The 25,870-nt window shown below is 40.7% G+C and overlaps 1 protein-coding gene across 9 annotated transcripts in view; it reads left to right on the plus strand.

Moving 5' to 3' along the window:
- The window catches only part of NTRK2 (neurotrophic receptor tyrosine kinase 2), a 283,920-nt gene that overhangs the window by 52,582 nt on the left and 205,468 nt on the right, over positions 1–25,870 (plus strand). For all 9 annotated transcript variants that reach the window (XM_054031461.1, XM_054031462.1, XM_054031460.1 and 6 more), the window contains 4 exons: positions 11,048–11,184; positions 17,209–17,341; positions 18,852–19,151; positions 24,010–24,042. In XM_054031461.1, the coding sequence (XP_053887436.1) occupies positions 11,048–11,184; positions 17,209–17,341; positions 18,852–19,151; positions 24,010–24,042 (603 nt within the window). The remainder of the gene's footprint in view (positions 1–11,047; positions 11,185–17,208; positions 17,342–18,851; positions 19,152–24,009; positions 24,043–25,870) is intronic.

The following is a 25,870-nucleotide window of genomic DNA, read 5'->3' on the forward strand; positions in this document are numbered from 1 at the left end:
AATGTGTTTGATCCATGTATTTATTTTGATTATCCTTCCAGTTTTGCATATTTACTATATCATGCCACTTCACTGCAAGTTATTTTTTCCTTGCAACTGGTTGTGTATCCTAGTCAGAGTTTCTTGGCCAGATTTTCAGAGAGCAAAAGCCTAATTTATTTGTTGTAGATGTGCCAGATATGGCAATTTCCTGCAATGACCTTGAAAGACTTATGGTATTGAGTTTATAAAATATTGTGGACCCAGATTGTATGTAACTACTTTGTGGGGTATATGGGACAAACATTGCAACCCTTTGGGGTCCATTATTTTAAATGAATGGTTTATCTATGATTGTGTTCTTCTGCATGGGGGAGGGCTACCCCAACTCCTACAGGAACTGAAACAAGTGGGTGGTGATTAAGGAAAATCAGCCAGGTTGTAACCCCCCCAGAGAGGTACTACCTCCTGATGAGGTTCACTTATATTAGTTCAAAGTAGATTCTCTAGAGACCAACAGACAAAGGAAGGATTCTTGGATAAATATCCTGAGTTAAAACTGGCTCAAAGCCATCTTTTTAATCCAGCAAATGGATAGGAGCTTCTGTCCTTTCTGGGAGGGGTTGGAAGGACTGACACCTGCCAGAGCCTGAGGTTGGAGCTGGGGTGACCTCTTGTAAGCTTTTTAGCATGAATGTAAGTTCTTTTATTGTTTCAATATGTTTCCTCTGTTATGCTTTCACCTTAAGAATAAATATGCTTGCTTATAAAGAGCTGTATGGCATAACTGCTGGCAATTTATCTGTTTGCAGCCTTTGAAGAGAAAGCAAAGCACAGATGCTGACCTGTTTAGGCAGTCTGGCTTGCTGGGATATCACAGTGTAAGGAGGATCCTGTGCAGCCTAGAAAATCCCCAGTCAGGAGTGGGAGAGATGCAGATCTCTACCCAAGTGAGGTGACAGCTGAGGAGCTGGGAGCCTAGAGTGGGTGCCCTTGAGGAATCATAAAAGGGGAATACAGGTGTCATTGCCCTGAACTGTGATAGTAGATATCACAATTTGTGTACAGATACAACCTGTCAGTTGAGGACAGCTTATCTAACTAAGAACTGCAGGATTGGACCCAAAACTTGTTTTAACAGGATTTTTCTTTTCATATGGAGAAGGGGCTGTCTCTTTTCTCTTGTACTTAGTATTGTAAATCTTCCAGCAGAGATTTGGCTTTGCTCTTGTTAACTTGCATTATGTAATTGACAGAATTTTAGAAGGTGCTGCTCCTTGTTTGCAATTACCATCTAAAAGCCAGTTTGCTCATTTCTTGCTGTGTCCAGGAAGTCCTTTTCCAGTAATTTGTATAGGCGAGTGTTAAGATAGTTCTAAATAAATTAGACTCACACAGGCTTTACTCCAGACTGTGGAAATGGCCATTGTGATGGATTTCTATTCTGGAGGTAAATAAATATGAGAAATACCAAGCTAGAGAGTTTTGTTAGGAACAGACTGGGAGACATTATGGATTTTAGATGTTAGGGAGAAAATGAAACCAGATTGAAAGATTGGCATGATTCTTTGTTTAAATAATAGAAAAGATATATTAATATTAGTGAATCAATAAAATAAGCATTGGCTCTTTGGCTGTCAACACACAGCATAGTTCAAAACAGCAAGAAAAGGCATAATCCAATGAGTGTTGAAATCTTTTCCATTATCAGTCAAACTTCACTGATAAGGCTGACAAAAGTAGAACATAACAAGCAAAACTAGTTGGCTTTTAAAAAAAGTCATAAACATTCTCTCTGTGTTACCTGTCAGAATATTCATTCGCCCTATATTCTGTATTATTTACTTTGGCTCCTAGTAATAGCTAATATGCATGATGTATGCTGGCAAACTATTTTTATTCTCTTGATACTAAGTTTTAGTTCTTATCTCTGATCAAGATCTGCATGAATAATGGTTTGTTCGAGAGTTTTGACAGCAACAGGGTTTACACTGTAACTCAGAAGCTGAGTTACTGTTTTCTTATGCAATTGAACTTAATTAAAACATTTTTCATTATTAAGAGCTTTTTAAATGAAAATAAGTGAGTTGACTACCATGATTTATCTATGAAGCTTCTTTTCAGGAGGGAGGGAGAGAGTAGGAACCAGACTTTCAAAAGTGTATGTACCTAAGTTGTGCACGTACTAACTGATGCATATGTGCAAATTTAGATTATTCTCATGCACAAACCTATATATCTGTGTAAATCAGGGGTTGTGTGTGAGCAAAATTAAACACACATTTTTGTACATGCACTATTGAAAATCCGCCCCTCGCAATGTAAAAACAACATTGTATTTCATAATTGTGACTTTCTCTCTAAGTTAGTTTGAAAGGGAAGTATTTTTATAATAGCCAGAGAACAAAGAAATAGGAATATTTAGGTGGAAGCAGGGAAGGTAGTGTGTTCTGCTGGGTAGAGCACTGGACTGGGACTTCAGAAACCAGGGTTTTACTCCTCATTCAGCAACAGGACTGGTGGGTGATCTTTGGCAAGTCACTTAACCCTTGTGTCTCAGTTTCCCCACCTGTACAATGGTGATAATGATACTTATCCACTTTGAGATGTACTGATGAAAAGTGCTTTGTCAGATCTAGGTATTATTATTATTTCATCCTTGTAATGTAACTAGATAAAGACTCCTGCTACTCCTTTCCAACAGTCTAAAGAAATGATTCTCTTAATTCCTGACAAAATGGAGGCTGGGTCAGGACTTTGCCTTCAGGAACATGCACTCTTGATATCAAGTGTGTGAGACTATTTTGTGTGATTGCAAACATCTTGACTGGTCCTATTCCTCAGATTTAAAAAGTTCAGAAGCTCCATGTTTTGTCATACAGAAGTGTTTGACTTTACAGCTGTATTTTCAGTATTCCTAATTATAGGAATAGGAAATATTGCAGGTAGAGCAGAATGAACATTTACTGCTCCATACTAAATGTGTTTTTAAATAGCAACTGCTGTACAAGAAGTCCTTTTCCAGAGGTTTGCACTCTATCAATCCAGTCCTCATTAGCGTCCATTAAAATTGTTAGCAGAGCTCTCGATTCACCTGTGAAGGCTTGTGTCTGCTTTGCCCAGCTCAGCTGCACTGAATTCATTTGATTGCTTTGGAGAAGCGAGGTGGAGATACTGCTGACAGCAGCACTGAGTGCTCTGGTCTGTCTGACCTTGCTCTGAAGCTCTCATGTGAAATGGATGCGACTGTCTCCTTGGAAGAAGCTCTGTGAAAGGCTCTTTGAGATATTTCTATCTTTTGGATCTTTAAATGTGAACAAAGATGGGACTTTGCAGCCACAAAGGGAGGGAGAATGGAGATAATGCTTTCTATTTTGTGTAACTAATGCTTGCATGTAATCTTGTAGGGGTATCCTGTTTTCAGTGCTATAGAGGCATAGCAGAGCTGACTCCTGCATGGTATTTCTGTTGATTTCATTGGAAATGTACCCACTTAACCCATGGCTGAATTTAGCTCACCGTTTCTTGGCTGCAGGTGGTTGCTAAATGCAACACAACAGGTGCATCATATTATCAGCAATTCTCAAATTTATGCCCCAATTCAGGAAAAAAACAACAACCTTTGCCTTGTTTTTAAGCCCATGAAAGCCTAAAGTGTGTGTGCGCATGTATGTAAAATATTTTTTCAGGATTTTAACTTGTGTTCTGGAGGCTGGTCAAATTTTAAGTGAATTTATCCTACAAAGATGTTCAATTTTTGTTTTGAATGAAATATTTTTCTTTATATTTTCTAATCCTCAGCCAGGAAAGATATGTTGTAATTTGAGGAGCCATATTCTCTCATTTCTTGACCAGCGCCACATCCATCCTCCAGACAATGTGATTGGCTGGATAAAATGAATAGCAAGTTAAAATATTTGCTGCCGGTATTGCACTTAAGAGCAAATTTTATACTCAGATGTTGGGGGAGTCTCATGCCAGCATGAAGAGTGCAGTGAGCAACCGTGGATTGCTTTGGGAACTTGTGTGTGGTGGGCCCAAACCCAGCTTTGCTCATTGTACCCCCTGAACTGTAGAGAATATCTGTAAAGCAGGGGGTATTAAAATTATGTTGTACAAGTTTAAATATAATAGATGATTATTGTTTCCCATATTAAGCTCATCAGTCTGTGACTGAGAGCTGTATTGAGAAGATGGTTCAGGAGATTCCAGCTAAGGACTAAAAAGACCTTAATGAAGGTCAGATATAAACTGGCTTGTGAGAAAAGCTTTGAATATCAGTTTTCCCCCTCCTCCCCAGCAAAATGTTTGTTCTTATTACAAGGAAAATCCTGTTTTGGTATGCTGGGGGATGGTCCTTCCAGGTCTTTCAGAGCCCATCATCTCTGCTCTTGCCCTGGCTAGAAGGGTAGTTATGGAGAAACATTGCTCCCAGCTTCTCCCAGCTCAGAGACTGAGGTTTGAACGTATATCTTGAACTTGGTAGGAAACTTGGTGTATCGGAAACCAACAGTTAAAGAACACTTTTTGTGTTCTGCTGCCTAACATCATCCAGCTGTGATTTCAGACTAAAGGCTGCAAACTTTAAATGAACAAATCTCCAGTTCACTTCAGTGGGAGTTTGGCAATGGAGTTCTGCTCCATAAAGAATCACGGAATGTGGGTTGATATTAATAAGCTGAAACCTTTCTGTATGGCGCATATATATATTTCTGTGCTCAAGTAGGCTCATTGGGTGTGTGACTTATCATAATAGGAGAAATAAAAACAAAAACAAGTGAAATTATAGTCAGGTCCTTACAAGAGTGACAATTCAGGCTCAGGTTCTCAACTCTTCTGCTATCATAGAACATCATTACATCACTGGTGGTGCTACAAATGTCCAAATTATCATGACTAATATCATAAGTCAAATTGAAAATCTGTCCAGTGATATAGCACAACTCCTCAGGTTAGCTCCACAGGTTTCATACCTCAACAGCAAGAAAAATGTAGCTCTGATTCTGAACTCAGATTTTGTGGCTGACTTCTGTCTCAGTGGTAGGTTGAACATGGCTGAGACAGAGATCGGCCACAGAGCGTGGGTTCAGGTTGGAATATTTATTAGTTAGTGCATATCACATGGTTAGAACATATAGAGGGAGATCCCATTGAAGCCAGTATAAGTTTTACCATTTACTTCAGTGGGGCCAAGATTTCACCTTAAAAACACTACACACACACATAGACATAGACGTTTTATATATAATGTCTATTATACTAATAGTATATTATACTATTAATATGATTTTTGAGGCTGACTGAAGGATTTAGCTGTATGAGTTCCATTAATTTCACGGGGAGTTAAGTAGCAAAATCCCCAATGCATCTTTGAACATTTCAACCAAAGTATTGGTTCTTGCCTTTGTTGAAGTACTGCTAGCTATGCACTGTAGAGAGATGGGCTGCATGACTATTGAACAGTAGAACCTCAGTGTTACTACCACCAGAGTTACAAACTGACCAGTCAACCACACACCTCATTTGGAACCAGGGGTGGCTCTAGCTTTTTTGTTGCCCCAAGCACGGCAGGCAGGCTGCCCTCGGCGGCATGCCTGCAGGAGGTTTGCCAGTCCCGCAGCTCCGGTGTACCCGCCGAATTGCCGCCGAAACCGCGGGACCAGCGGACCTCCCGCAGGCATACTGCCGAAGGCTGCCTGACTGTCGCCCTCTCAGGGACCGGCAGGGCGCCCCCCGCGGCTTGCCGCCCCAGGCACGCGCTTGGAGTGCTGGTGCCTGGAGCCGCCCCTGTTTGGAACCCTGCAGCAGGCGGCAGCAGAGAGCCCCCCCCCCCCCCCCCAAAAGAAAGCGAAAGTACGTACTGTGTTAAATGTAAACTACCTTAAAAAAAAAAAAGTGTGTGTGGGGGAGGGGCGGGGAAGCAGCGTTTTTCTTCTGTATAATAAAGTTTCAAAGCTGCATTAAGTCAATATTTAATTGTAAACTTTTGAAAGAACAACAGTAACGTTTTGTTCAGAGCATAGGCGCTGACTTACTCAGCTCCACCCCAGGCCCTGGCTTCACCCTACTCCACCCTTCCCCCCCAAAACCCTTGCCCCATCTCTTCCTGCCCTTTCCCCGCACCTCTTCCTGCTCTATTTTTTTTCGGTGGGTGCTCCAGCCCCAGAGCGCCCACGGAGTCAGCACTTATGGTTCAGAGTTACGAACATTTCAGAGTTACGAACAACCTCCATTCCTGCGGTGTTCGTAACTCTGAGGTTCTACTGTACCACCAGAGTTTGACTGTCTCTCTGTAATGTGGCTTCGGGTAATAAATGCACACCAATGGAGCCTATGGAGGTAAATATTCCTTTTACAAATGAGTGTCTAGTTAGAGCCTTTGCTATCCAAGGATTTTGTATAGGGTTGAAGAGCTCAGTCCTGTTCCCATATGTGGTGCAACTCACTTGAAGTCAATATGCCCAAATGTGCTCGTGATTAATAGAAGGTATTTTTGACAACGTTTAATCCAAGAACTACCTGTTGAAGTAAAGTTTTATTGCCATGAATATATTGCACAGACAACTTTTCCATATGCTGTACAGTATTACAACTAGAATTGCTTAGTTATTATGTACATATTACATAATTCCAAGTTACACAATTACTCTAAGGTGCTGTACTCTTTTGGGGCACAAAGCACTTGCTCTAGGGAAACAATATAGCATGATATGACTGATAAGAAAGGGCAAAAAAAAAAAAAAGCCGTGTGTGTGGTTTTTAAATAAACACTAACAACTAATGAGTTTAATCATTAAATGAAATCTATTAAATTAGGCCCATGTGGACCAGTGAAAGGGCATGCTTAGTCCTGAATAAAAGTTTTTATTATGATTTAACTTTATGCTAATTAGTGAAAATTTAGACATCCCACTTTTACTTTTCATTCTACATTTTGTATTTTAAAATTATGTTTAGCAACCCCTGACCCTGATCCTGAAAATGTTTGTGAGCAACTTCAGGCAAGTGAATAATCCCATGGAACTCGACGGGTCTGTTCACATTCATTACGTCTTTGGGATCAGGGCCCATATTTGAATGAAAATTATCATATAATATAGAGCACTTTCAACATTTTGCCATCAGTGAGCCTTGTTTGGATTAATCTACCTTTCTTTATCTTCCTGTAACGTTTTCACAAAAGTAGTGAAAAGACTGAAAAGAGGTTGAAAAGATTGGGAGAGCTTAATTTAGAAAAGAACATAAGAATGTCAATACTGGGTCAGATCAATGGTCCATCTAGCCCTGTCTTCCAACAGTGGCCAGCGCCAGGTGCTTCAGAGGGAATGAACAGAACAGGCAATCATCGAACAATCCATCCCTTGTTGTCTACTCCCAGCTTCTGGCAAACAGAGGCTAGGGATACTCAGAGCATGGTGTTGCATCTCTGCCCATCTTGGCTAATAGCCATTGATGGATCTATCCTCCATAAACTTATATAGTTCTTTTTTGAACCCTGTTATAGTTTTGGCCTTCAGAAATCTCCTGGCAAAGAGTTTGACAGGTTGACTGTGCATTGTGTGACAAAGTACTTCCTTTTGTTTGTTTTAAATCTGCTGCCTATTAACTTAATTGGGTGACCCCTAGTTCTTGTCTTATGGGGAGGAGTAAATAAACATTTCCTTATTCTCTTTCTCCACACAGTCAAGATTGTATACACCTCTATCATATCCTCACTTAGTCATCTCTTTTCCATGCTGAAAAGTCCCAGTCTTTTAAATTTCTCTTCATATGGAAGCTGTTCCATAGCCCTAATCATTTTAGTTGCCCTTCTCTGTACTTTTTCCAATTCCAATGTATCTTTTTTGAGATGGGGCATCCAGATCTGCACACAGTATTCAAGTTGTGGGTGTACTATGGATTTCTATAGTGGCATTATGACATTGTTATCTATCCCTTTCCTAATGAGTTCTAACATTCTGTTAGCTTTTTTTTTTTTGATTGCCACTGCACATTGAGTAGATGTCTTCAGAGAACTATGCACAATGACTCCAAGATTTCAGCTAATTCAGACCCTATCATTTTGTATGAATAGTTGGGATTAATTAGAGGGGACATGATAAAATAACAAATGGTCAAGAGAAGAAAGATCAGGAACTCCTGTTCTCCGTGTCTCACAACCCCCCAAAAGGGGATATTCAATTAAGTTAAAAGATGGCAAATTCAAAACTAATGAAAGGAAATACTTTTTCATACAACGTGTAATTAAATTGTGGAACTTGTTGCTACTGGCAGTTGTAGAGGCTGAGAATATAGCAAGATTCAAAATAAAATTGGACATTATGAATATCCAGAATTATCCTAATTAATACTAACAAGAAGTTAGGAAGGGATATTAAACCTTGTGCTTTGTGGTTTAAACCAATCTCGCTCTATTAGAGATCAGGATGAGACCTGGGGGAAGATGACCCCTCCCCCCCATTTGCTTAGCGTGGGGTTCTTTAACCTTCCTCTGAAACATCAGTCAGATCAGTCACCATCAAAAATAAAATACTGGACTAGATGTACCTCAGGACTGATCCCATATGGCAATTCCTAAGTTCCCAAGTTCTTTATAGTGCACATGATAGTAACAGTGGTGCCATCCCACACTTTTCTATATAAAATAATACAAATTCAGCCAGCAGTAGCAAAGTTAGAGCATACAGTTCTAGTTAGCGAGTAGCTAAAATACTACTTGGTCCTCCACTCAGTTCAACAATCAAAAAGCTCCACAAGAAGCTGTCTTGAAATTTTAATGGAAATGCAAGTAGTGCAATAAATGGTCAACACTGGAGTGTTTTTGTTTTTGGTTTGGCTTATATGATAGGGTTCATATAAAACTTTGTGTGTTAGAAGCTCTGTGAACTCAAACAGCGACACACTTTGAGTAGTTTTAATTTGGCATGAGAGATGTCAGGCTGGTCTTGTCCAGAGAAGATACTGCTAGGAAGAAGCTGGGCCATAAGGCCTTGATGGGTAAAATTCTTTCCCAGAATCAGGTATGACCACAGGAGTCAAATAGTTTTAAGATCTGGTGTGTGAGGGTGTCTGCATGGGGTAAATTATCTCATTACTTCTCCTCCATGGTCCCTATCCAACATAATTAATATCTAAAGGTTCCTTAGGATCTAGTTTAGTTGCCTGCCTGGCTGGGTGACAGACACTGCTGAGGTTTGAAGTCATGGCAAGCAAAAGCAGATGGCCACCTTTGCTAACAGATTACTGCATCAAGGAATACAGCCATCCAGCTCTGTTTCAATGTATGATTTACAAAGTGAGCATAATAGAAGAAACCCATGATGCCTATAATCAGAATCATATTACAGTACTACTTAAAGCACTAGCAGAATTGCCTAAGCAGTTATTGTATACTCCTGATGATTTCAAATCTTATTAGGCAAGAAAGCAGTGCCTGGAAAATGATTTGTCCTGCCTTTGCTATTACTACTTTTCATTTCATTTTTATTGAACTAATTAAACTTCAAGTGATATTTCAAGTTTCTATTGAATTTTTGGCCAACATATTAATGTGCTCTAATTAACACAAATCAGAATAAGGAACTCACTATGGGGCTTTATAATAAAAAAAAAAATCACCTTGCTAAACGTGTAAACCTGCAAGTGCATGACGGAAACTGCTCCACCCTAATTTAAAAAAAAAAAAAGGGAGAGAAGCTTTGTTGCAGAAAAAGAAAACTCATTGCAAAACAATACATAGCTAACACTGCTGTTTTGCTGTGCAGGATATTTGAGATGATAAATTGCAAACAAAACATGTCTAAGATTGCTGCGGAGCTGAGCATCATGGTGAGGGCAAAGCTAAAGTTATCTTTCTGTAGTGGATGATGGCACAATCTCACATAACACAGCTCCCGTGTTTTCAGTGTACTGCTTATTTTCAATGCAAAAAAGTATAGTTATGAAGGACAGAAAAAATACACTGAAGACCAGTTGATTTTTGGCCGAATATGCTGCTGACCATATTTTCAAAAGAGTCCTACTCCAGTTTAGGCTCCTAAATTACGTGTTCAGGTTTTCAAAAGTCCTCAAAACATGACAACTCCTATTGGTCTGAGAGCCATTGTTTTGGGTGTTGAGCTCTACCAAAAAACCTGACCACTTCATTTGGGTGCCTAAAAGGGAGCTTCTGGGAGCTGAACTCTTCTGAAAATCTGCTCGATAATAGGTTTGTGGAGCTAGATTCTCTCCTGCACCAGAGCACCACTCAATGCAGGTCAAAGGGATGAAGCGTCAGGTTCCAGCTCCCTGATTCTTGGGGTCAGCCCTGATCCAGACACAAGTTAGAGCAGCTTCCTAGCAAATGACACAAAGTAGCTGTTTCACTGAAGCTAGTTCAGTCCTGTGGCTGAAGTACCCTAGAAATGGCCCTGAAACAGTTGAGGAGCAGAGGGTCTGGACAGTTTGAGCTGCTCTGGCCCTGCCCCTTCCTTCCCTTGACATGCCCATAGCCCCTGCCCTTCCTACTCAGTTTGTCTCTGAAGATCTGGGTTCCATATGTGTGTGTGACCTCTTTGTGGACTGGCGCCACTCGGATTCTATTGTTTCTGGGACTCTTTCCCCTGACCCTGCATCATGATGTGGGTTAGATTTCCCCTTTAGTGTACATATAGCTCAGGGTACGCTAGGAATACCACCACAGTGTTAATTAGGCAAAAGGAAAATGAAGATTTTTATTGCAACCACTACAAATGAGAAAAGTAAGTTGTATCTTATTTTCCCTCAAGAATGAAGGAGAGATTTTAAAGGCACAATTGGCGTTAGGCATCTGACTGTCCTTTCTACCTTTTCTATGGAGGTGGATTGGTAGAGTGGAGAATACTTGTGTAGTACCAAATGTGTTCTTTGCATTCTTTTTTTTTTTTTTTACCAAATAGCATCTGACCACAATGAATCTCTGGTTAGCTGAGTAAACAGAGTTTTCAATTATATACAGACTGCTGTCAAAGAGTTGAACAGCTTATTTGAATATTTACCCTATTTCTATGACAAACACAAACACTTACATATTTTTTTGCTTGTGTCACAGGCTTGCCCTCAGCAAACTTGAGTGTTTATAACCTCACTGTTGTGGAAGGAAGGAGCACTACACTGTACTGCGAAGCTACTGGGGTGCCATCTCCCAATGTATCCTGGGTTGTCCCTAATCTTGTTTCAAAACATGAGGTAAGTTTTACTTTCAATAGCTGGCTATCCAGAGACTGGGTATACCTGCTGAAGAATGGTGTGTGGCTGGTTTTAAGCTTATTACTTTTCATTATCACAGATACAAAATGGCAAATTGTTTACCTTGCATTTATTTCCCAGGTATTCTTAATCCACAGTGACTGCGGTAGTGCTTCTGGGACAGACAAACACATTTATTTCTCTGAGAAAGTGGCTTTTATTTAAGTTTCTGTGCCTCCAGTTATAATTGATAGTGCTACAATTCTATGGAAGGTTCCTGGTAATATAAGAATGGCTGTACTTGGTCAGACCAAAGGTCCATCTAGCCCAGTATCCTGTCTTCTGACAGTGGCCAATGCCAGGTGCCTCAGGGGGAATGAGCAGAACAGGCAAACACCGAGTGATCCATCCCCTGTCACCCATTCCCAGCTTCTGGAAAACAGAGGCACGGGACACCATCCCTGCCCATCCTGGCTAATAGCCATTGATGGACCTATCCTCCATGAATTTATCTAGTTCTTTTTTGAATCCTGTTATAGTCTTGGCCTTTACAACATCCTCTGGCAAAGGGTTACACAGGTTGACTGTGCATTGTGTGAAGAAATATTTCCTTTTGTTTCTTTTAAACCTGCTGCCTATTTATTTCATTTGGTGACCCCTAGTTCTTGTGTTTTGAGAAGGAGTAAATAACACTTCCTTATTTACTTTCTCCACACCAGTCATGATTTTATAGACCTCTAACATATCCCCCATTAGTCATTTATTTTCCAAGCTGAAAAGTCTGTCTTATTAATCTCTCCTCAGACGGAAGCCATTCCATAGCCCTAATAATGTTTGTTGCCTTTTCTGAACCTTTTCCAATTCCAATATATATTTTTTGAGATGGGGTGGTTGCATCTGCACATAGTATTCAAGATGTGGGCATACCATGGATTTATATAGAGGCAACATGATATTTTCTGTCTTATTATCTATCTATCTATAATGAAACAGGAAAGTGCAGGTCAAGTGAGATTTGATTGTCACAACATTCCTTATATAGAAAATTACAGTCTGATAAGAAAGGCTGTGTGTGTAAATTTACTATATTCACAGGCCAAAAATGCGGTTATGCCAGGGTTGTGGTTATAAATATGAATTGTTCTTGTGGGGGAAACACCTTGAGAACATTGTTTGTTTGTTTTATAAAACAACAAAAGCCAAGTGTAAGCCATAAAAGTCAATGTTAAGTTTACACTATAAGAAATAGTGAAAACCAATTCATATGGACATGCTTATCCAAGGTCAACCAAATAACTCTGACTGTCCCTCATGTTCCTACCCTCCTGTGTCCATGTTTCATATTGTGCATAAGATAGGATTTAATCAATGTAAGGATAAGGTGATAAGGACTTTAACAAGTGTGCAGCCTGACAGCTTAAATCCACTTTATTTGCATTGCGCTCTGGAGTTCATGGCTTTGGCTTTGTAATCATCTGCTACCTTGGGGTACAAACTGCCTAAATTATTTTTTGGCCCTTAAGAGGTGCATGGCCATAGACACAAAGGGTTAGACCCTGGTCTTCAGATCCTGTCCTGCAATGCAAAGAGAACATAGACTGTCTAGGCCGGGGGTGGGCAAACTTTTTGGCCTGAGAGCCACATCAGGAAATAGAAATTGTATGGCGGGCCATGAATGCTCACAAAATTGGGGTTGAGGTGCAGGAGGAGGCTCTGGTTGGGGTGTGGGCTCTGGGGTGGGGCTGGGGATAAGGAGTTTGGGGTGTAGGAGGGTTCTCTGGGCTGGGACCAAGGGGTTTGGAGGGCGGGAGAGGGATCAGGGCAGGGGAGTGGGAAGGGGTGCAGGTTCCGGCTGCGGGTGCGGGCTCTGGGATGGGGCTGGGGTGCAGGAGGGTGCTTCGGTCTGGGATCAAGGGGTTTGGAGAACGGGAGGGGAGCCAGGGCTGGGGCAGGGGGTTGGGGCACTGGAAGAGGCTCAGGGGTGCAGGCTCCAAGCGGTGCTTACCTCAAGCGGCTCCCGGAAGCAGCGGTATGTCCCTTCTCTGGCTCCTACGTGGAAGCGCAGCCAGGCGACTCTGCGCGCTGCCCCATCTGCAGGCACTGCCTCTGCAGCTTCCATTGGAGCGCCGGAGGGAGCCATTGGAGCATGTAGGAGCCAGAGAGGAGCCATGCCGTGGCTTCCGGGAGCCGCGTGGTATGGCCCCCGACCCTCCGCCCCAGCTGGAGTGCTGGAGTGGGGCTGAGCCATGTGGTGCGGCCCCCGACCCCACTCCCCAGCAGGAGCTCGTGGGCTGGCTTAAAATGGCTCATGGGCCGGATCCGGCTCATGGGCGGTAGTTTGCCCACCCCTGGTCTATGAGCAAAGCTAGTGATTTCCATAGAGGGTATTCTCAGGAATGTTAGGCTGGCATAGCTGGTTCTGTCTCCTCTCCCCTCTCATAATGTCTTTTTCCCTCCTCAAGTAAGTAATTCCTAGATAGTTACAACCTTGTGTCTGCTTTAGTTAAGTTTCTTTCCCAGGGATTGTCTTGGATTTTTAAAAATGTTTACAAATTCCTTGGTGATAGGAGGAGCTTGCACGCTGTTCAAGGACTCTTTCTCCTTCCCCAGATGGCCCCCAGTTCCATGTGACTTCAACCCTCTGTTACTTCCTCCATTGTGGTCATCTACATGGGCCTATGCAAAATGTATAGGATCTGCTTTTGAGATGTTCAAATTTAAGAACACTGAGGGTCTGTAAAGTACAGAGAAGCTGAATTTAATAGCTAAAATAACCTGCCTGAAACTAGCCAAATGCATCAGTACTAACCAAAAACCAACAGATTAAAACAACTGGGGGAGTCTCTGCTAAGCCTTTTTTGAGTTATGCACCAGAACAAATGAGGTGATTTCCCTTCTTGAGCATTACCCTACATTTTTTAAAACTCTCCTATCTTCAAAGTGACTTTTCCGATTTACTTCAAACTTTCCAGAAAAATTCTATCTTGTCATAATTTTATGCTTGTGAAATTTCAGAGTGCCCTATAATGGAAGCTAGCTTCAGCCTTAGCTATGGAATAACACTAGTCTCATCAGTAGTATAACAGAGTACCTTCTTAAACTCCTTTATTGTTCACCACAATCCTTGCCCTTCTATGTTTTGTTTTTCTATTTTCCTTTTCTCCTCACCTTCATGTCTCTGTTTCTGCTTCTCTGCTCTCCTCCTGCTGCTACGTCTGTCTGTCTTCTTTCCTTGCTCTCCTATAAAGAAAAATCCCAGGAAATGGCTCAGATCCTGCATACAGCTACCCATGTGCTTCACTTTATGCATATAGTCCAATTGACTGCCATTGGAGTTTTCTTAACTGTGCACTTGGGTCTGATCCTGCAGTTAAATCCCTATGGATGGACTGTTGAACCTGCATCATCTTCTTAGTGTACATGCAATGTGCCTCACGTGGCATGTGACCAGGATTCATCACCAAATTTGGTCCCTTGGTTGGATCATTGGCTTCCTGGGTCCAGGCCAGGTACTGACAGGGAGCACAATATGAATGTTGATCCATGCCCCCCCCCCACCCTTGAACCTGCTGAGCACCAATTACTTCAATGGGACTGCTCATGGGTAGAGAAAAGCAAGTGTGTGCTCTACATTGTTAGCCTTGGGGTGAAATCCTGACTCCAGTTTTGCTGTTGATTTCAATGAAGCCAGGATTTCACCCTTATTAACTTTTATTGTTTGTATTACTGTAGCCCCATTGTGCTATGTGTTGTAAAAAAGACAGTCACTTAAGATCCTGATCTTGAAATGTGACATTCGTGGGCGGATCCTTATACTTCATGGAGTATCATTGAAGTCATTGGGTTCTACAGGTGCTAGAGCCCTTTAGTAGAGATTCAATTGCAGGCTCAGCACTTAAGTGCATAGATTCATAGATTCTAGGGCTGGAAGGGACCTCGAGAGCTCATCGAATCCAGTCCCCTGCCCTCATGGCAGGACCAAATACTGTCTAGACCATCCCTGATAGACATTTATCTAACCTACTCTTAAATATCTCCAGAGGTGGAGATTCCACAATGTCCCTAGGCAGTTTATTCCAGTGTTTAACCACCCTGACAGTTAGGAACTTTTCCCTAATGTCCAACCTAAACCTCAGTGGTTTGAGCATTGGCCTGCTAAACCCAGGGTTGTGAGTTGAATCCTTGAGGGGGCCATTTAGGGAACTGGGGTAAAAAACTATCTGGGGATTGGTCCTGCTTTGAGCAGGGGGTTGGACTAGATGACATCCTAAGATCCCTTCCAACCCTGATATTCTATGATAAGTGGAGCACTTTGCATTTGTCTTTATTAAACTTCATCCTGTTTACCTCAGACAATTTGTCCAGATCATTTTGAATTATGACCCTATCCTCCAAAGCAGTTGCAATCCCTCCCAGTTTGGTATCATCTGCAAACTGCTATCATGTCCCCTCTCAGTCTTCTCTTTTCCATATTAAGAAGAATCCTAGCAAAGGACGATGTTAAAGCAATAGTCCTAACTGTTTGTTTATTAATTTAAAAAAAAGTTCCTTTATATTTCACATGAAATTAAAAACCAGAGACACAAACTAGAGGTCATTTTAAGAAACCTATTTAAGAGGTCAGAAGCAAAACTTTTTTGTTTTAAGAGTGCCAGTTTGCTTGTAGTTCATCCCAATGTACTTTAATTTTGCAGCACATATGGTGATTTTTATGATTTATTTAGTGCTGTACACAGTGCTTTACAAAACATTGAGGCAATAACTGTGGGTTTTTTTTCTATCTGCCTATGGTCAAACACACGTAAGGGAAAACATGGGCCTTAGTTCAGGTGGTGGAAGAAACCAACTTACTGTAGGAAGGATTAAAGATAGGAAGAGGTTTTCAAGAGAGAGCTGAGGGAGGAGAGCGGGAACTTGGTAGTCAAGGTGTGGGAGACCATGTCGAGCCCACAGCAGGAGTAAAGGTATAAAGTCCAGAGTGAGGTAACAGTAAAGCATTGATTGGGAGGAGTATAGGAGGAGAGAGAGCAAGATTAAGAGGAAATGAGAGCAGAGATGAACCTTAGGAGTAAATGATGAGGTGGAAGAAAGGCGAAGAGTAATAAATTTGAAGAAAAACAAGTGGTGATCAAGAATAGAGAGAGAGAGAGAGAGAGACTGGAAAAGATCAGGGGCCGGATCCTCAACTGGTGTAGATGTGCAGTGCTCCACTGAAGCCAGTGGAGCTGTGCTGATTTACACCAGCTGAGGGTCTGGCTCCAGGCCCATATGGTTAATAAAATGGTAAATGGGAAAGTGAGTCCAAAATTAGAAATTGCATGAAGTAGTTAACAGAAAAAGTCAGAGGCAGTGGAGTCGGCCTTTTCAACATGGAAATAGAAGTAATCCAGAGCCACGGTAGGGGACTGGAGAGAGGGAGGGTGAGCCAGGCATCAAAGTGAGGGATGAAGTGAGTGGGAGCTGGGAGGATTGTAGACTAGGGCCACATGGCGCAAGGGAAGGAGGGCAGATGAAGGGAGGGATTGGATATGACAGGACAGGGAGTAGAGGAGCCAAGTGATTGGGGGTGTCCACTCTTTTGACTTTGACATCTGCACTTGGGCTTCTGGCTCACATCCCTAGTTATCTGAAAGTTTGGGATGTTTGGAGATTTTTTGAGTAATTGAGGTTGTGCAGTGTATAGAGTGGAAATATTCCCTTTTTCCTTCAACTAGTACCACTGAGGGGTATAACTCAACCAGCCAAATTCTACACTGATTTATTCCTGATGTGATCTCAGTGAAGTAGAAGGAAGGCATGTATCAGCATCCTCCTTAGTGGGATTATATGTGTGTAAATCAACACAGACCCTCAGAATCAGGCCCAGTGCATTGATTTACAACATGGAATAAAATGTTGTGCAAATATAATACTCAGTTTTCTAGCAATAAGGTTAAGAGGAAGGGTAACTGAAGGACTCTAATCCCAGCGTCTCTCTTGTTCTACACTCTGTTTAAGCCAAATACTTTTTCTTCTTGTTTGTAGAGTAATACAAGTAAGAATCCTGCTTCCCTAACCATAAGGAATGTTTCATCTAAGGACAGTGGAATACGGATTTCATGTATAGCAGAAAATATTGTGGGAGAAGACCAAGCTTCTGCTGACCTTGTGGTGTTCTGTACGTAAACAGGCTTGCATACAATTTCAGCTGCTGTCTAAACTACATCAGCACAAAATATTTGGGGTATATATTTCTGTTGGGCCTGCAAGGTTTTGAAACAAGAATGTCACCTAAGTGTATAAACTGCATTGCTTTTAATTCTGAGGAACAGCATAACCAGCAGTTGTTGTGTAGTAGTGTCCCTTCATTACTCTGCCCTTACATATATGTGCTCTCATAGCTGCCTATCAACTTCCAGTTTGAACTGCCAAAAGTAAATTTCTGAAGTCCAAAATGTTCCAATGGCAGTGTAAATGTGAAAAGGTGCCTGGGTGCATGTGTATTTTATATGCATATAAAAATACCCACACATCAAAGACGGAGATCAAATTGTTGTTAATAATTGGGATTTTAAAACTTTTCATCTAAGCCAATAAGCCTGATACATTTTTTTTAATTAAAAAAAAAATCAGCTTGTAACATTAGTTTTCCCAGGCATATATTAGTTAGTCCTTAGCCTTGAAATAATCTATTTATCTGTCAAGTCCAGGAGAAGAGGATGAGCACAGGGGATAAAACATTGACCCCTTAACTCTAAGCTCCCATATGAATCTATCTTAAGTGAATTAAGTAGGCTGTTTTTACAAGCTTCAGATATTGATCATCCAGATCAAACCCACATTTTATTAAAAATGAGCTTGCTTATTAGAGAAAAATCTTAGAGAAGTAGCTATAGATTAATTTCATATGATTTTATAGTTCAAATTGGGTATGAAATAGCTAAGGGAAAGGATATATGCTACAAATACTGGAACGGTGTAAACAAGGAATCTTGGATTGGCACCAATGTGATTGGTACAAGGACGTGTAATTAGATACAATTAACAAAGGAAAATTCAGTCTGAATATCAAGGAAAACTTCCTGACAGTGAGATAATGTACAAGGCTGTGGAATAGCCTCCCAAGGGAAATAGTAGAAGCCCATAACAATTTAAAACTGGACTGGACAAAGTACTAGAAAATGACTATGGGAAATGATCCTGCATTAATTAGCAGGGGAATTCAGTGAATGAACTAATAGGTCTGTTCCATGATTCTATGATGAAAATCATCTAGAAGTTTTCATGCCTATCTGAATGTATTTCCAGTACACCTGATTCCGGCCAACTGTTAAATACCCTTTTTAAAATAATACTTAAGTGCTTTGGTTAAAAACAGGAGTAATAAAAAACCTTTTACTGAACTTGCATGATTTATTAAAGTTGGTTCTTGTTTTATTGGAACCAGTTCACACATCTAATTTTAAAGAATGACTTTATTGAGGTATTGTCCATTTCAGGTCTGAATTAAGTTCACACATACAGCTGATGGCTTCCTGTATGAATATCTACACCCATAAGCACAAGGCTGTAGTTTCCAAAGCTGCCAATTTCTTAGCTTTAATGATTTTAAAAAATGCCCTCAAGAATTTGAGGGGAAAAATGTGTTTAGGATATTCTGATGTTATTCACTCTTCTTTTCAATATAGTTGCACCAAATATCACATTTATTGAACCTCCAACCCCGGACCACCACTGGTGTATTCCATTCACTGTGAAAGGGAACCCCAAGCCCTCATTGCAGTGGTTCTATGAAGGGGCTATACTGAATGAGTCTGAATACATCTGTACTAAAATACATGTTAGCAATCAAAGTGAATACCATGGCTGCCTTCAGTTGGACAACCCTACCCATTTGAACAATGGTGCTTATACCTTACTGGCGAAGAACGAGTATGGAGAAGATGAAAAAAGGGTTGATGCTCATTTCATGTCAATGCCTGGAGATGGTGAGTACTCTTTACTATATTAGCAATGGCATCTTGAGGATTGTGTAGAGCTAGTACTGCTGACCAGTTTATTTTTCTCTTAAAGTTTTGTCTTAAAATAATTTGTTGTAGATATTTACAGATAACTGCTTTTTTTTTTAAATCTCCTTGCATTTGAAAATTTTGCTTGTCAATTAGACTTTATGAAGTGAGCCTCATAGTAGCTCTCTTTCACGAATCCTGCTCTCCATGCCTTTTCTCCATGTCCAGACAAAATAAAAAACAAACATTTTTCTTACGTATTTTTTCAAACATGTATGTACTGATCCCGCAAATGTTGAACACTAGTTCAATATGAATCGAGGGGGTGCTCTGCTTTAGGAAGGACTAGGACTAAGCTTTGTATCCATAAGACCATGTACAAGTGTCTAGAGAAAATAGAAGATAATGAAAATTCTGCAGTGCAGTTCAGCATGTAGATACCAATACATTCTTAGGACACCAGAGGGAGCAAGGGAGAAAATAAGTAACCAAGAGGCAGGAGGGACAAGATGGCTACTTTTACTGGTCCATATCAGTGGTTCTCTGCCCGTGAGCTACTCTGGGCCCAGTCAGCACACAGCTGCAGCCCACGTGACATCCCTAGGGCCATACAGGTAGTATGTATGGATGCAGTCCACATAACATACTGAGAGCTATATATGTGGCCCACAATGATAAATAGGTTGAGAACCGTTATGTATCAATCCTCTTTACTGCATCCTTGGCAGAGTCAGGATATGATAGGTACCCAATAAACTGCAGGGATTACACTAAATGTATTGTGTTTGCCTTGGTTTGATGCTTTATTCCCAGATCTTCAAAAATACATGCACAGTAATTGTATGGATAAATGGCAGGCAACCATCTGCCCATTGGTATGAAAACTGACGCTGATTGAATAGGGAAATCAGGTGTGCAAATGTGTATGCATTTTTGTGCAAGAAACTGCACATTTGTATCAGAAAATCTGGGCACTAGTGTACATTTCAGTTTCCCTAAACATTAGGTAGCAATAACATGTCAGTTGAAATAGTGAGGTCCAGTCCTATGTAATATTTCACAGTGATAGAGGAGCTGGCTATTTAGTCTTTCAGATTTTAATTTCTTTCACCTTCGTTACAAGTTACCACTAGTGAAAATACATGCCATATTCAGTACTTGTAGCAAGCTGTTTTAACCGAAACAATGAGGTATGTGACAGTTCTCTTCCAGGCTTGAGTAGGAGTAGATGCAGAACTGACACACAGAGCTCTAGTTACTCCTGCTGCTCTAAGGAAGCTTCTCTCCTCCCTTTCCCCCTAGAGTCCTTTCCTTAATAAAATTGTTACAGGAACAGACCATAGTTTCAGCTACTGGCAGCTTCCAATAGTGCATTATAACAATTCAATAAAACAGTCCACTTTACATACATACTGTTTAAAATGGAAAGTGCATATTAACTTGGCTGCATTCGCTTAGAAGAATAAACAGGTTTCCCAATAAGTTTAACAAGGCTACTTTGAACTTAAAGTGAATTTTTTTCTTTGAACAAACTGCCTTTTATTGGCACATTTTCTCCTTTAGGTTAAAAACTTAAACCTTCTTTCCCAGTAGTGGCATTTTTAATTATAAATCAGACTTTAACATATCCTTCCATTTATACAGGCAGCGTTTGTTTATTCCTTCAGTTTTTAATTCATAATAAAGTTGTAAATCTCAGATAAAATCCATGTTGTGTTCTGTAAGCATAACCCTGTTCTCTGAGGAAACTAAGTTTCATAAATACATTGTAGAAGAGACTATCATAAGCACAGACAGGATGTTCTTATCTTAAAAATCATTACATATGTGATGTGTGGCTACAAACCAGTCTTAAAATTTAACAACAGGAAGAAACATCTACCCAGGCAAACTCCTAAAAAGTTTTTCTTTATGGGTTTTCTACAGAATGCTATTTGTGACACTGGGCTTTAGCAGGTCTTACAGAGTTGATATAGGTTCCTCCTTTTTACACTCCCAACTCTCCTGCCCTGGAAGCTGAAATAAAGTCAAAAGTAAAAAATAGAATCTCCTTATGTTTCACTAATATTTTATTGTTGCTATCTAAAGCACAACCACAAGTTTTGTAGCCCTTAAAAGGCTTTTTTTCAGTGATATCGTTACTGTGTAGTTTCATTGTCTGTCTAACATACTGTACAATGAAGCATGAAGATAGGCCCACACCCAGGCATTATGTTCATTTCCTTGCCTGCATGATAGAAATTAAATACCAGCCCTGGTGTTTAATGGGGTGACGTATCTTCATCAAGCTTTGAACTGATTCTGTGACTCTTACATCACTTATGGGCAAATGCACTGAAGATAAAAACAAAGACAAATAAAAAAAACACCCCACCCATAAACTGTAGAAATTAAAATGAATGATTAAAATAAATAAAAATGAAGCATCAAGCGCTTTCGAGCATGAGATCATCAATATCAACATAATACTCTACCTTAAACTTGTATCAATCATGATGCAGATAGGGTCCATGCCAAGAATGTCTCAGCCTACATTGTGCCCTTTGCAGAACAGACGTTCTCATGGGATACTTGGCTGACAATGCAGGCATAAAGGTAGAGAGCTGATTTGTACTTGGAGCACATTAATGGTATCGCAATTATCACTGTGAACCACATAATTCACTAGAACCTTTGTTTTAAATACTAAGGGCCCATTTCTGTGATCTGGAGCTTTGGTTCATGGTCTCATATATAATCACAGATATCTTTGTGTGAACAAGTTAGCAGAAATCAGTCTGAACCCTTCCCTGCCTACAGCATGTATCTTATGATGTGTATCCAGCTTGTGGGATCAATACCATTCAAACTCGTACAGCTTTGAACCACCAACTATCCCTATATTTGAGGCTATATTTAAGTAGGAGGTGTTGGTTCAAGGTGCGTTAGTTCAGCTGCCTAACATAACAGTTTCCTTATTTATTATTTGCCAAGCTAGATACAGGGTGCCGTCATAGCTGGAGCTAACCTTATCCGAAATACATTTTGTTTGTTCTAGAATAGTGAGGGAGTTTTCCATAATAATGCTCCCAGGAAAGGGCTGCCTAAAAAGTCACATAATCTCAAAAGGCCCCTATATCATGTGGTTTCTCAGTTGAATTCTTCATCAAGTCATTTTTTTTTTAGTATTTATTTTTATTTATGGTAGCACTCGCTGTGTGCTGGGCACTTTCCAAACATGCAAAGACAGCCACTTCTCTGAAGATCTTATAATCTGAACCCCATCATTGCAGGATCATGGCAGCCTAAGGCATCTCTATCTGGGGAACATCACAGCTAGCTTTGCCTCACCCCATGACAATCTAAAGGGCAAATGTTCAGTTTGCTCCCAGATGAACATAAGAGTCTGAAAAAGCCTTTTTAAGAAGGAAAAAACACCTTTAGATCTTGATTTCAGAAGATACCCCACATCCACAGACAGGAGTGTCTGAAAATGATTCCATGAAAAATCCAGTCACAGAGTAGGAACTAGTTCTGATGTCATTTCCATGTTAAAGCACCGATGACTCTCCCAAAATTATACAGTATTTCCAGTCAGCTCACTTTACCTCTTTCATTGGCTCGTCCCACTAACTGAGAATAACTTGGAATGACTAAGACAAATAATTTAAACTACAAAGAGTTTCACAGAAAGCAAGAATTGATAGTCAGTATCTTTTAGCTACTGAAATACAGTCCAAGGACAATAACGTAAAAAAAAAAAAAAAAGGAAAAAAATGGAAATATCAAAATAATAGCTGATAGCCCCTTCATAAAATTATGATATTGAGACAGAAATGTGACTTTTGCTGGACTTTTGGGTTTTCAGATGAAGGCTTTAGTAAGTATAAAAGGTAACTGAATGGAATATGTTACTTCATAGCCTTTACCTCACAGGCAGGGATTAAGGCTTTAATTAATCTGTGGTCTAGTGGGTTAAATTAATCCTTTCTCTAATGCTACCTAGTTGGACCAGGAGTTAATTTCATTCTGAGGGTCAAATCCTAGTCCCACTAACATCTAATGGCAGTTTTGCCATTGAGGTTATCGAGCTCATGAGTTAGTCCAAATACTTTGTTTCCTCCAGATTGTGAATAGCAAACATATACAACTGCTAGTGTACTGGGTCTCTCCTGAGAACTTTTTCACGTAATGTAAATGTTTAATATTGGAAAAAATTGTATCTATGAAGATTTTCAAAGAGCGAAGCCCCATCAGAAGCAGCTTGAGGTTAGATAACAAATGCTCATTGCACCTGATGTTTATTTCTACACCTGGATGGGGCCATTCCCATGGGGGCACCTTAATCTGCATTATAACTCTAAGCATTAAAATATCTGCAAAGGCATTTTAAAAATTGAGCCTGATTCCCAAGTCATTGCCACTCCCATTGAAGTTAACTGGCCAAATTCTGGTCCCATTAATATTAACTACAGTTTTGCCATTGATTTTTCAATGGGAATAGTACATACTGCAGTTATTCCAGATTTACACCCATGTAACAGAGCAGAATTTGGCCCAGTTTGGAACCATAACTGCCTTTGCCAGAACTCAGTTTAGCCTAGGTGTCGATCAGATCTTTCATATGAAGCAAATGTTGACATTTTGCATGTCTCTGAAAATAATTAAAAATGTAATTGAATAAAAAGCCTGTACAATGTATTTAGGTTATTTGAATTTGTGGACAATTGATATCATGTAATATAATTGTTAAGGCTAATAAGCTTTTATCTCTGAACAGAATTCCTAAAAACAAATACTCCTCATGCACATTTGCAAGATATTTACAAACTCTTTCTCTTCTCTTTTTCCTGTTCAGGTAGTGGCCCAATCCTGGATCCTGAACTTTATGGTATATATTTTGATTTTCTTTTTTTCAAAATGTACAAAAAAGAAATGACAAATTAAGAAACTCAAAAATGGAAAGATGGACTGTTCAGGGCTTTGGAGTTGTGCTCCCTCTCCGCTCCAGCTCCAGGCAAAAACCTGCAGCTCCACTGCTCCGGAGTTGCTCTGCGCTCCAGCTCCGGGCTCCGCTCCAAAGCCCTGAATTAAACTTAAATATTATTTTAACGTGAACCAAGTGTTCTTTATTTTGATAGTTCTTTTCCTGCCTTATATTATTTTAAGATAAATGAATACAAATAGAGCTTTCTATTGCTTTCTCTGCTGCTGTTCGTTCAGATTAGGAGAAACATAAATGCACTGCTATAGAGTGGTTGTAAATATCCCCAAATGGAGGATTAGAGCTATTGGTGTCCCGACTCTTGGATTTGGAGTTTTTGTGATCCTTTCAAAGTTCTATTTTTTGGGGGCAATTGAGTTCATTATCTTTTCTCCTGTAAGTTAACGTTTTGATGATTCAATGTTTATAAAAAGCATGTTTTACCACCTATAGAGAAGCCTATGCTACATCTCAGAGAGAGGAAAATTCCCAGTAAAAAATGAGGTTGGCACAAGTGAGCACCCCTATAACTTGTTTTTTTCCTCTTCCCTCTTTACTCCTTTCCTCTGTCTCTCTGTATTGGTTTTTCATTCCATCTCTCTGCTCATTTTTCACCCTATTTTTACTCCTCTCCCACTCCCCTTTTCTCCAGTCTCTCTTGTATAGTCAGAACTTGCACCCGCTAACATCTGAGTGAAAGTCATGCTTTTGAACCCAGAGTATTTTAGCTGACGCTGATGCTGATTTAGGCAAAACGTGTCAGCCCCTCCCTGATGAAGACCCAATCTCTATCGTAACAGCAGAGCAGTTTGTAAACCTGCAGTTATTCTCTAACATCTCTGGGCTGTCCATCATGAGTTAGGGACAATTTTTTTTTATAATGAATTGAAAGTCAGTATGACTTAGGTGCTATTGAAAACTTTATCCAAGCTTAATAAAGTATTGCCTTATCCCAGGTTACAGAATTTCTTTTTAACCTGATAGTAATATGTTTTTTGGCCTCTTCTGGTATGGCTGGCCAAACTATTACAAGATGAACCAACAACAGTTACATGTAACCATTGTGAAGTTGGATTGTGTTGGCGTTGGGGCCTATCCTTCTACAATTAAGTTGTAAAAAGTACCAAAAGGAGGAGATGAATCTTGTTTTAATACAAAGAATTTGAGGACCAAATATTGGGAGAAAAATCTGCAAAACAGTTGGCTACTTTTATATAATACACCTCTACCCCGATATAATGCGGTCCTTGGAAGACAAAAAATCTCACCGTGTTATAGGTGAGACCGCATTATATCGCACTTGCTTTGGCCCTCCTTGTTCCCTGATCACCTCCTTCAGAGACCCCCGTCCCTAATCACCCTCAGGACCCTACCCCCTACCTAACCCCCCTGCTCCCTGTCCCTTATCCCCCCACCCCCTGACAGGCACTCACCGGCAGCGGCGGGAAGCGGAGCAGCCGGCCCCAGCCCGCTCCACTCTGCCACCTCCCAGCCGCGGCACTCCGCTTCCGGCCGTCGGTGAGTGCGGGGAGGTTGGGGAAAGGATGCCTCCTGCACTCATCTGCGGCAGGAAGCGGAGTGACACGGCCCCAGCCCACTCCGCTTCCTTCGCCCCAACCCCAGCCGTGTTGCTCGCGGGAGTGGGGTTTGGGGGGAAGGGATCCCCCCACACACACTCACCAGCAGCAGCGGAAGCGAAGCAGCCCGGCCCCAGCCCGCTCCACTCTGCCACCTC

The sequence above is a fragment of the Malaclemys terrapin genome, chromosome 6 (assembly GCF_027887155.1).
Source record: "Malaclemys terrapin pileata isolate rMalTer1 chromosome 6, rMalTer1.hap1, whole genome shotgun sequence".
Classification (NCBI taxonomy): Eukaryota; Metazoa; Chordata; order Testudines; family Emydidae; genus Malaclemys; species Malaclemys terrapin.